This window comes from Nilaparvata lugens, chromosome 4, assembly GCF_014356525.2.
Source record: "Nilaparvata lugens isolate BPH chromosome 4, ASM1435652v1, whole genome shotgun sequence".
Classification (NCBI taxonomy): domain Eukaryota; kingdom Metazoa; phylum Arthropoda; class Insecta; order Hemiptera; family Delphacidae; genus Nilaparvata; species Nilaparvata lugens.
Window position 1 is genome coordinate 23,630,027 of NC_052507.1, and position 12,419 is coordinate 23,642,445.

The 12,419-nt window shown below is 30.8% G+C and overlaps 1 protein-coding gene across 1 annotated transcript in view; it reads right to left on the bottom strand.

Moving 5' to 3' along the window:
- The window catches only part of LOC111047207 (protein unc-13 homolog 4B), a 75,254-nt gene that overhangs the window by 9,060 nt on the left and 53,775 nt on the right, over nucleotides 1-12,419 (bottom strand). The window contains exons 6-18 of the mRNA XM_039425713.1: nucleotides 11,298-11,364; nucleotides 10,395-10,506; nucleotides 10,156-10,200; nucleotides 9,196-9,355; nucleotides 8,270-8,449; nucleotides 6,506-6,727; nucleotides 5,724-5,845; nucleotides 4,830-4,982; nucleotides 3,911-3,962; nucleotides 2,842-3,008; nucleotides 1,745-1,961; nucleotides 1,076-1,150; nucleotides 478-585 (exon numbers count right to left, since the gene is read on the bottom strand). Coding sequence (XP_039281647.1) covers nucleotides 478-585; nucleotides 1,076-1,150; nucleotides 1,745-1,961; nucleotides 2,842-3,008; nucleotides 3,911-3,962; nucleotides 4,830-4,982; nucleotides 5,724-5,845; nucleotides 6,506-6,727; nucleotides 8,270-8,449; nucleotides 9,196-9,355; nucleotides 10,156-10,200; nucleotides 10,395-10,506; nucleotides 11,298-11,364 — 1,680 coding nt within the window. The remainder of the gene's footprint in view (nucleotides 1-477; nucleotides 586-1,075; nucleotides 1,151-1,744; nucleotides 1,962-2,841; nucleotides 3,009-3,910; nucleotides 3,963-4,829; nucleotides 4,983-5,723; nucleotides 5,846-6,505; nucleotides 6,728-8,269; nucleotides 8,450-9,195; nucleotides 9,356-10,155; nucleotides 10,201-10,394; nucleotides 10,507-11,297; nucleotides 11,365-12,419) is intronic.

The following is a 12,419-nucleotide window of genomic DNA, read 5'->3' on the forward strand; positions in this document are numbered from 1 at the left end:
GAGCTACATTTCAAACGCATTGCAATTGCTAAAGTTTTCAAAAGCTGATTTTTTCCCAATGTAACTCGTATCATAGAACTCAAACTTGCATTTTCAGAATCGTTATATTCTAGTAAAAGCGTTTAACTCTGCTAAGCTTTCACTGCTCTGGTCATTGGTTTCATCCTCAACTTTGTCACTATTAATTCATCACCTCACATTCTTTATTATGTACTAGCAGATAACCCGTGCTCCGCAAAGGTCGAAAGTTTTGCAAACTGAAAACTCGACCTACTGAAAATCTAGAATAGGCCTATAATTTTCCTCGATGAATTAATAATAGATTTGTAAAAATTTTAGCCCAGTATTTCAGACGTGTTGATGCGTCATTCGTCAATTTCCTATCCCGTAAATGTATAAGCCAGTTCTTTCCTTTATTATTTATAGATATGTAAACTTAATAGACTGATATGAGTAAGATTGGAAAAATTTCCTCACCTCATTGGTAACTTCGAATTTCTTCTCATAGACAGTTTCAGTTTCTCCCATGTTGTCGACTTTCTTACTCATGATGTCGGCATAGTACACACAACATCTGCATATATCCTGGAACAATAAAAAATATTTATTGAGATTCATAAATTATCATGTTCTGTACATTATATATTTTGTTCATCGTTTTCAAGTTATTAAGCTGAATATTTTTTTATAACACCTATGCTATTTAAAATTCTAATTTATTCCAACGAAGTTTAAAATTAAAATATCACTGTAAATCATATAAATCTGAATAATTTGAAAGACATTCCAATGTATAATCAGGAAGGTGTTTCAAATCTATAAAATAAACCTTTCAAGTGAATGGAATCATAACGTTATATACTATCAATGGAGTTCACCGAATCCAATAGAATACATTCTTGCTAAAATTTATATATCATTCCATCATCATGCAATAGGCTACTCTCAATTTAAAAATATTTCCAATATTAATTCAGTAGTGAATACTGAAAGCTTTTTCACGAAGAATATGAATCTAGCATATATTAGTCGATTTCAATTCAACTTTTCAAATAATTATGTTGACAATACTCACATCCATTATTTTCGCCACAAACGTGTAAGAGCCTTCCACATCTGGCCAAGCCAACTGCTGCCAAAAAACTTTGATCTGAAAAATAAATGAATTATCAGAACCTCATCTTTTCATAATCGATTAGATTTCACAATTCTTCAATATTAAAATTCATTCTTTTTTGACAGTTGTGGCTTTGCTAAAATGATCAGCTCTCCTGATTGTATTTTCAACTGATTGGACTCGTAACATAGGCTATGTGGAACGGTTATAGGTTCATCAATAGGCTGAAGCTCTGTGTAAATGGTTAGTTCTTTTTGACGGAGCAAAAAGAACTAATTATTCAGTTACATAATTGTAATTTTTCAAGTTTGATTGTATATTGTTTAAATTGACCCAAAATTAGTTTTTTATAAAAATTATGTCATAGACACATTATGATCTAATTTTCTTAAAAGTATTTTATTGATTTCGACAGTCAAAACCCCTCAAAGTGTACGATGAAGAATTCACTTTTTATAGGCTAATACTATTTTACAAATCTTAGTCTATTCACGCTTCAATACAGATATATTTTTCGTAAATTCAACTACATAACCAAAAAGTCAAGTAAGTTCATTAATGTGAACCTAACGAAACACCAAATTTTTTCGATTTCAACTGATCGTTTGTAATTTTCAATTTTCTTACCTGATTGAAAATTGTGAGTGTATCAATTGGAGACGACGAGTACTGTACATTGGCATCGATAGGCTGTAGCTGGTCGAGTTCGACCGCCTTGGCAATGCGCTTCATGGCTTTGTAGACTGCGATGTCCAGCCACTGGGCCACTCCTCTGTGGAACCACAGATGGCATTTTTGTGTGTGCAGACCCTCCAAGTCAGCGGGGCACAGGCCTTGTGCTAGCCTACAAAATAATAGCAAATTATTACTATTTGGCTACTATTTCCACAAGTAGAAAGATTAAAAATCAATAAGGTTTTAAGGTTGTCGAGATTGTGTCGAATACAGAATGGAAAACCTCTCTGTGTCATCTGAGACAATGTAGACTTAGATCAATGTGCTCATCAGCCAAGCTGTAAGTCATCTTTTAAATCTATGAGTAGGCTACCATAAGTGAATGAGTAGTATATTTTGGTTTTTATTCTTTATAGATTATGTATTGGCGTATGTATCAATGTATTGGTGTATTCGTCAACCAAGCCGTCTTAGCCTTTCTATTCTAGGTTGAGAATCAGTAGGTAGATATTTCAGTGTGCCTGTGGAACCAGCCCAGTGGGTTACTTGAAAAAAAATCCTGTTACCATAATATACTGTACAATTATTGTGCAAGCTTACTGTACAATTCAGTTGTTGAACTTGTCTTATTGCAGACAATTACAAATTAATCCTGCAATTAAAAGTTTATTAATTTTGATTGCATGTAATGCAATATATATTAAATTCAGTTTCCAATTAATAAAATTTATTTATTAGGTATAAATAAATTGAATTTAGATATAATATTGTATTTTCATTTTTCTGTCTGAATATTCCCAAACGTTAACGATGTTGCATCGCTTTTATTTCAAATACTACAGGCTAGATTTGTTTAATTGATTATAAGTACCGGTAGGTCTGAATAGCTGAGTTAGGGATGCTTATTAAATCGTTGAAGTTTCAATGATCATCAGAATCCACTGAAAGTTGAAGCTTCTTCTAGATCTGGAGAGAAATTTCCATACAAATATCTCTTACAACAATACTAATTTTACAATTGAAATACTTTTTAATATCGATTTACTCACACAGCAAACCTTCGAAGGCCAAGGTAGAGCTCGAAAAGCGTTGTGCCAATAGCGAGCAGTATACTGTCACTGGTCTCGTCTTTGATGGGTACATCATTTTCGTTGTACTTGATTGGCTTGAGAGACATACACAGATCAGTCACTACAGGCTCAGTCAACTCGGAAACCTGTAACAGACAATAAGATTGAATAGATACAAGAACTCAAATTCGCAACTAGTTGGTGGTGGTCATGAACAATTTGATGAACATTAAATTGCTAAAAGATTCAAAATTCAAAAGAAGATTACGGTATTTTATTTTTTATGAATACAGAAGCCATTACTATATTTCTCATCAGAACCATCAATAAATCAAGAGTATTCTACATAAACTTGAAAGTTTCAAGTTTGGAACTATTACTGATACTATGTAATGATACTATCACAGATACATAAACTTGAAACTTTCAACAGAAATATTGAAGCTGAATATAATTGAAATAACTGAATATTGAAATCACCACACATTATTATTTGGCATTGAAACTTTCAAGTTTATGTAATATCAAGTTTATGTATAAATAACTATGTATTAAGTGTATTCGTATATGTAATGGATCAAGAGTATTCGAAAGTTGATAATTATTATAATAATTTGGATAAATTATAATTCTTTGATGAACTACCTACCCAATTAAAGTAATTTTTAAATTGTATAGTGATAGTTTGATTTTTAAAAGTAATAAAATCTGTTTGAATAATCGAATCGGCAAACAAAACATAAGGTACCGTACAGAAAACAGAGGATTTTGAAGATAATTATTTATATTCTGCAAATCTACTTAATCCTCTCAGATTTAATTGTTTTTATCTTTTTAATCAACCATATGCCAACAAGGAATCTCCATCAGTGTGCTATAGGCTCGCCTAATGGAAAGTAGCCTATTTCAATAAAAGCCTCTTGGCTTTGAAAGTGTGTCTAGAGCTAGAGTATACAATTATTTGAATGAAAAAACAGCGAACTTCTATGCAGAATATTTATATTTTGTGGATTAATATGATAAAATGAACACATAAATTATAACTCACCCTGTTATCATAAATAATATAAAGGGTTCTGGAATACGGAAGCAGCATGATTCTGGAATATTCAGAAAATAAAAAGACTTGAAATGAAAAATATAAAGAAAATAAGAATATTGGTATATTTTCAAAATAATAACATGCTATAGCCTACAGTTGAGTAATCCAGTGGTGCTTATTTATTGTTGTTAGCAGGTTTATTGTAAGGTGATGAAAATATTTGTATGATAGGATTATATCTTGTTTCATCAAAGAAAATACAATAAAAATCAGTTTTTAATATTTTTAACATATACCTATCAGATTTAGCTACTTCGTATTGATAGTTTAACGTCCATTTCCAGCAGTAAGCTCTGGATGAAATTGAAATATTCCAATAAAAATTGAGATTCCCTTACATCAACCTGAACGATCATTGAACCCTTGAATAATTCTGCCTCACAAAAATCTCACTTCAATTGTCAATATATTGCAAAATCTAGTAATAATGAGTATATGAAATAAAATATATCCGGTCAACATTCTGGCTGAGTGAAAGTGAGTGAATTGATTAAGCATGAAATAATAAATTATATTTTTATAATCAGGTAAAAATTAAGAACATTCAATTCAATAAATAATCCACAAAAGAAAGAGTACCAATCAGTCGAAATATTGTATTCAGTAATTTATAATGAACCCAGCAAATTCGATTAGGTACGATATGAATAATATTTGGAAAAATATCAGGAAACAATCGTCAATTTATTAAAATATAGAAAATAATAAACAATGACTTGAATAACTATTTAATCAATTAGGTGATACGTGGCATACGAATAAAATATTAGGTATTTTCTAATATGTGTCACACATAGGTTCTATGTGTGCAAGTAAAAAATTGGGAAGGAAATAAATGTTGAAAAGTTGTATTGTTCATACTTACTGCCCAAACAGCTTATCATAGAAGTCTATAGCTCTCTGTAGATCAGTCCTGACCACTTGAATAACTTTGATAAGATGCTTCAAGCGGGCTTCATCTGAGTCCTCTGTTGGCTTGTTGTGTTCAACCACGTATTGAAACCTGAATAAGCAACGTTAACAGTTTTAATAAAATATTAGGCCAAAACTATAATATTTTTTCTATTAAAAGATAATATTACATCAAATCAATACTAATTGATTAAATTGTTGAATTAATTTTTCTTATTATATTCCTCATATCGACTCCTCTTTCATTTCAATAAATTAGTAATTTTCTGATCCATTGGTGAATATTGGAAATCCATTCTCAACCATTCAACTTAACCTTCATCAATAGTTTTTGATGTTCTATGTATTGATTCAGTGAATAGTCTATTCAGAAAATGGAACAATAATAATAATAACTTTTATTAATGAAGACAACAGGATGAAACCCATTTTGCCTCCTTCACACAATACAATATTTTCAACACATTATACAATTTGAAAATAATACAAGAAGATGGAAAAATGAAAGAAATATACACTTGATATAAAATAATACAAATAAACACTGAAGTAATCGTAAACAATAATAATTGATTATAAGAATAATCATTAAAAAAATAGAGTCAATAATAATAGATTAAAATAGAAAAAAAGAAGAAAGAATGAAGAGAGAAAGAGTGTCTGTATAAAACCAAAAATAAAAGGAAATGATTAATTAAATAATAATAGAATGTATCTTTGAACAACAAGTATTATAACAGTTAATTTTCAAAAGAGAAAATGTGGAGATAGAGAAATACAATAATAATTATTGAAAACTATTCAATTTCATTAAAGTTTTTCTCAAATCTAAAGAATAAGCTCTTACGTAAGGAGAGACTGAAGATGAAGAGTTGTTGACGTTTCTCCAGGAGTAAGTTTTCTTATTTTCTTAATACTATTGAAACAAGATGGCAACAGCTTCTTGGCTCCATCCCAGAATAATTTAATCTGCAACAAAAGGGCAACGGTCAACGTTTCAAGTAATAAACAATGAATGGAGATGGAGTCCATTCATGCAACAATTTCATTGAAATTTCTTTGAGTGGTGCGAATTTCAAGTGACAAATATGCAAATAGAACGAAGTATAATTATATTTTTTATTTTTAATGTTATTCCATTGTAGTTTTATCTACATAATCGTTTATCTGAGCCACAATAACTGGCTGATAATTTCCAAAATGATCTGTTAATTTCCATTCACATTGAGAATAACCAAAGTCGAAATAAGTTGTAAAAAATAAAAAAAACGTAAAAAAGGGTAGGCATACTTCATTTTTTAATTTTTATGTAAATAAAACTAGCCCTAAACAAGAAAGTGTACGTTTACTATGTTTAGAAATCTTCCATGATATTTCCAACAACTCTATTCTACTTCATTCTTTAGTCTTAAATTTTGAAAAGTTTTTTTCATTCTTCATCATAAATGCTCTCACACTAATGAAGCTCTTGCTTAGCGGAATTTAGTTGGAAGACGAGGAGTGAATTAGTTAGTGTTCATCAATCACTATTATCACCATAGCATTCTGGGCTAATCCTGTTGATTCTTTCCAAATCATCGTCTTGATTATTTGTTTTTGTGAATGAATAGTGAATAGGTAGGCTCTGACCTCTTCGTCAGAGAGCAGACCGGTGTTGATGGGCTGCAGCAGTCTGCGCACCAGATCGGCAAACAGGTGGAAGGAGAGCGGATGGGTGGTATGTACAGTGGCGAACTCCACCCACTGAGCCAGAGCGTCGTCTGTCGCTCCCAGGCCACTCTGCGCCAAGTGCTGACGCACCAGAGTGGCGGCCGGCCTGCTGAACTCACCCTTCCACTTGAACGCTTCAGTCTGTCAACAAACAAACACAAATAATAATTAAAAAGAGTTGAACATATTGATGATGTGAATCCTCTCCAAAAATCAACAAACACAAATAATGATTCAGAATAGTTGAATACAATTACAATGAGTTGTGTTTTTTCTGGCTCTAAATTTTGTCAAATTACGCAAAAAATGTTCCAATTAATTGTGATTTGAGTGTGATATTTTTGTTTTGTATTCTGTTTTCAACCATCAAAATTTAAAATTCTTAGTTTTCGTTGATTTTTTAGTGAAAATGGACTAAATTTTAGAAAAGTGAAACCATAACCCTATTTTGGACTTTTAAAATGTTATCTAAATTTGGGATAGAAATAGTACAAGAAATACCCTTAGTTTTTCTCTCCCAATCAGTGCTACTCTGTAAAAATTATAAATAAATAAATAAAATAAATAGATACATATTGATGATGTGGATCCTCTCCCAAAATGAAAAAAAACTATTCAGAATAGCTGAGTTCATTTGATGATTTGGATCCTATCAAAAAAAAATATTATTCAGAATAGTTGAATACATTTGATTATTTGGATCCTCTCAAAAAAAAACACAAATAATTATTCAGAATAGTTGAATACATAATTTGATGAGTAGATCCTCTCCATAATCGGAAAACACTGTTCCAGTTGTCATAACCACTTTTATTAATCTAATTACAGGACTGCAGTTTCGTGTTGAAACCAACACATATTCAGTAACTGCAGTCCTGTGATTAGATTAATAAAAGTTGATTCAACAAAACAATATTTCGAAATTATTCAGAACATGATAAATATTAATTTGATTAATTCATAATTTATAACGGTAATTTAGTTTTTGAAAACTGAATTTATATATCTTAATTAATGTATATCTAGAACACAGGAAAATACATTATTTAGTAGTGTCTCTTCGACTCTGAATAACCTCATCATTTGTTTTATTTGTTCTATCTAGAATAACGTGAAAGGTAAATTCTATGAAGTAAAGTTGAATCTCCTATACCTAGAACCAGCATACATTGGTAATTTAAATCTATTGATGATGGATTTGTTTGACAATGGATGAAATGTCGTTTCTAGGCGTTTTCTATTCATTTGAACTCAGTTTAAGGAAATTTGAACACTCTTCCTTGTGTATAAATATTTTTAACCTTTCCCTATTTTTCCTATCTTCCTCTTCAGTATTTGTTCATTTTTACCCTGAATATATCCTATTGAATCTCATGTATTAATATTTCATATCACAGAGAAAAGATGGCTTGAGTAGATATCCCATGGTAACCATTGTATCTATTGTAATCATGACATTCATGCACAATTTTCCATTTTCAACTGGCATGCTTCCACATAGTAAGAACATTCCATCATGATTTAGAAAAAATCCGTATTCTATGCTCCCGAAAGACAAATTATAAGCTGATTCAAAGGAAAGATCTTCTCTGTCACTTTTCATATGTGTTGAAGAGTGTATAATCCAATGTACTGTACTTTTATCGCTATACTTACAATATAACACATTTATACTTAATTTACCTTGTTTTGTTCCAGTTCATGAAGTAATAATATCCTGAGAAGATGCCTGTGTTCCTGAGCAGCGACGTGCGAATTCTTCTCGGAGCTGAACGATACCTTCACTTTGACGAGGCCTTGGCGCTTCACTTTCGACTTCCTCTCCAGGTTGCACCACACCGTCTGACCGCCTGCTGGTATCGACTGGCCAAATAAAACGTAAGTTTCAATTCATTCGAATTCTATCGATTTGATGATTAATGAGGATTTGAGATATGGTTCCTCATTTCAAAACTTCTAAATTTGAAGAGCATTATACTGTAGTTTTTACATATGAAAATCGAGCGTTTTTTGTATCCAAACTGTGTAAAATTTCAAGGTGAAAGGTACACGGCTCTTCTCAATTTATGTAATAACTGGAATAAACCGTTAGGTACTGATGTGTTCAATATGGGATTCTGTAGGTAGGCTACTTGAAATTATTCTCCATAATTATACATTGAAAATATTATGAGCAAAGTAAGACTGTGAGAGAATACATTGTACCATAGATGACTAACTAAGAAGATCTGGGATTATTCATAGAGCAAACTTGTAGATGGAATTCAACCTGACAATAATAACTTTTAGCCTACCTAAAATGAATTTAGATAATTTTTATAGTAGTGTTTTATAAAATTCAAATGTGAAATGTAAATGATCCCATCCAACATTCTGTTATTTATTGAACTAAATTTGATTTATAACGTTTTCAAATTTGGTCAATTCAATCCACAAGTGGCTTATATTATATATTGAAGCTTGTGGATTTCAATTCTTCTAAAAATGAAAGGTCAATATAAATTGTCTTCTCAATATTGAATTACTAGGCTTTTGATAAGCTGTATCAAAATGATATGTGTAACTCCATGCAAGATGAATAACAAATAATGATGATGATTAATGGTTACCTTGAGGGGGACAGTTGCGGTACCAATGAATTCATTATCGTGTTTGCCAGTGGAAGCTGTGACAGCGATCTCCTTCATCAGCTTGGTGAGACCCTTCACTCCCTTCACGTCTCCTATCTTTGTCATCTTCTCTCGCACTGTTTCTGCTGGGTCAAAGTCCCTGCAATGTAACAAGGAGCAGTATGCTATTAAGAATGTTCAACTAGTAAGATATCTGAAGGCTTTGAATAAGTGGATACTCTAGTATTGGTATTTTCTATTCCTTATCTATTTTTTGCTGTTGCTATGTTTTCCTTCTTTAACCACAGATTACATCATTCAATATCTGTTTACGTCACTTCACCTGTCGATTTGAATGAGAAGATCCATCTCCGAGAATAATGCTACATTTGTGGTCTCTCAAACGGTGCTAAAAATAGATGCTTGAAAAACAACAAATCGCAAATCGCATTGTCTCTGTGTGCACAACAATGTTATAGATTGGAGCATTTATCCTCATATAAACATCAAACTCAAGCGCTTCTCTGATAATAGAGACAGAGATAAGTTTGATTTCAATAATACATGTGAGAGTTCCTCAATTGGAAAATAATTTCTTTAAAAATATTTAACAATCTACCCTTTAATGTGAGAGCAATGACAATAACGGTGTTCAAGAATACATTGAAAAAGCTTCTACAAGAGAATATCCTCTTTTATTCATTACCTAAGTATTTTAATATGGATATTGATAGGAGTATTTTAATAGGGAATATTTAACTACTATTTCTAAATATATATTTATATTTGCTATTGACATTAGACCTGGAACAATTAAATAAAAAGTAATGGTCGATGAGAAGAAGTTGGATGATTCTAATAACAATAATAATAATAATCAATAATTATTGATTATTTATAATAAATTGGATAATTAATTTTAATGATATCTTATATAGTTTCAATCAATATTCTACTTACCAAACTTCAAGGTACAGAACATCATCAGGTGTATTCTCCACTGGCCTGAAAGAAAAAATAGATTTAAAATTCCAGTCACTAAAAATTAAGAATATCGAGGAAAATGGGTATTATTTTTCATTTTTATGAATTATTAATAATGAATATGAATTGTAGAATGTATAACAATTATTATCAGCGTGAAAATAATATAAATGCCTAGTTTTATACTTATTTGAATTGAATAAATTAGAACTTACAATGAGAAATGCTCCTCCCACACTGGAGAAAGTGTCTGTGTTTTCACTGATGTGGTGTACCGATGAGTGGGGGCAGACGATATGTAAAGCGTGCAAAATGGATCACTTAGTCCTGTTGAAAAATTAAAACATTATCATTATTGATTTGATAATATTTGATAAAATTTATTTCTATAATAAAATAGGAAAATTGTTGAAAAATTAGTAGTAATATCACACCATTTTATAATGTTTCACAATATAAAATATAGTGTTCATTGAAGTATTGTCAGTCCATATTATTCATACCGCAACTATGAAAACTACAACATTTGAACAATGATTTCATCATTCAAAGTACAATATTTATTCAACAAAATATTATTCATTGTGTAAAGATGTGTTTCAACTATAAATTTTCATTTGTTTTTGAACTATTTTGATGACACTGCAGTAAATTTTAATAAAACTAGTTAATAGTTGATGAATAATAGTTATTAAAACTAGAAGCCTACTCACTGAAATATATCAGTATCATTTTTCAGTTGGTTTGATTGACAGAAGGAATGAAAGTAAAGTATTCTCGAATGATTAACAGAATCTTGAAAATATGAAAATCATTGACAGAAGACTAGACAAATAGGCTAACAGCCATGATGAACGAATTGCGTTACTCGCAACGGTCGCAAAGCAATTTTAAACACTGAAGAGCATCAGTTTAGCTTTGTTATTGAGCATGTCAATAGTCAATACGTTAGTCAATTTCATTCACTAGAGCAAGTACGTTAGTCAAGTTACGAGACGATGGCGATGATTTATGAATTGAAATGATGGTGACGGTTTTTTGGCTTTTTGTTATTCATGGTAGAGAAAAATTGCGGAACAGAATACACGATATTTTGACTAAATAGATGAGTTTCTTACCATTTGCATCCTTAGGAGTCAACTCCTTTCCTTCTACAACTTCAACATTCAGTAAAATGTTTGGAGCCTGAAATTAAATCATAATGAGTTGGATGTCAGTCCATAGATTGAAATAGTTACAATTGCGTTTATACCATTTTTTATATAGAGCTAGTGAATTGTAGTTTGTAGATACAGTCAGAGAAAACTTCTATAATTGTATTCTGTGATACAGTAGATATTGTACTGCTTTAGATAGTTAATTAGCATCTCATTCCAATATAGGCTATGATGTTCGAGTCGTTTATTTCTTTGCTAAATTTCTTGAAATCTTATTTATTCAGTGTATTTAACTTATTAAATAAGCTAGTACTGAAATATATCAGTATCATTTTTCAGTTGGTTTGATTGACAGAAGGAATGAAAGTAAAGTATTCTCGAATGATTGACAGAATCTTGAAAATATGAAAATCATTGACAGAAGACTAGACAAATAGGCTAACAGCCTATGAACATCATGTTTCCAAAGTTTTTACAATTAACAATTTGAAAAAAATCACAATCTAAGGAATATTATTGAGAAATGATCCATTTCGAGCTGAGATGTAGACTACATGTATGCGATGTATTGCATAGGAACAAATGGCTGAATAGGCGTATATTGTTTTCATTTCCATAAATTTCAGTCAACGCGAACTCAATTTTTGTTCCAATTTATGTTGTGTTAATTGGTTAAAGTAAATATATATCAGTTCTCTGTTATATTTACTACCTCGGATACAACAATATTCAAAATATAAAATCCTATACTTTCTAAGAACTTAATGAGAGGTGTTGATGATTCATTATTTTTCCTACAGTAGAATATTTCATTCACCGCACCAGTATCAATGATACTTCAAAGTAGAAAATGTTCATCAACTAATACACTTATAATAAGGAGTGACGATCGTTCACATTGTATACATTGTTGATGCTAGTACAATCTGTCGTCTGGAAACTATCGTCTTCTAGTGAACATAATACAAAAAATATATAGAATCATGAAGAAAGCAATTATTGCTTTCTTCCTAGTTAATATTTAAATTATTTTTCCTCTGATGCATTGTAATGAAACTATAATTTTCCTTTTTCTATCTTAGT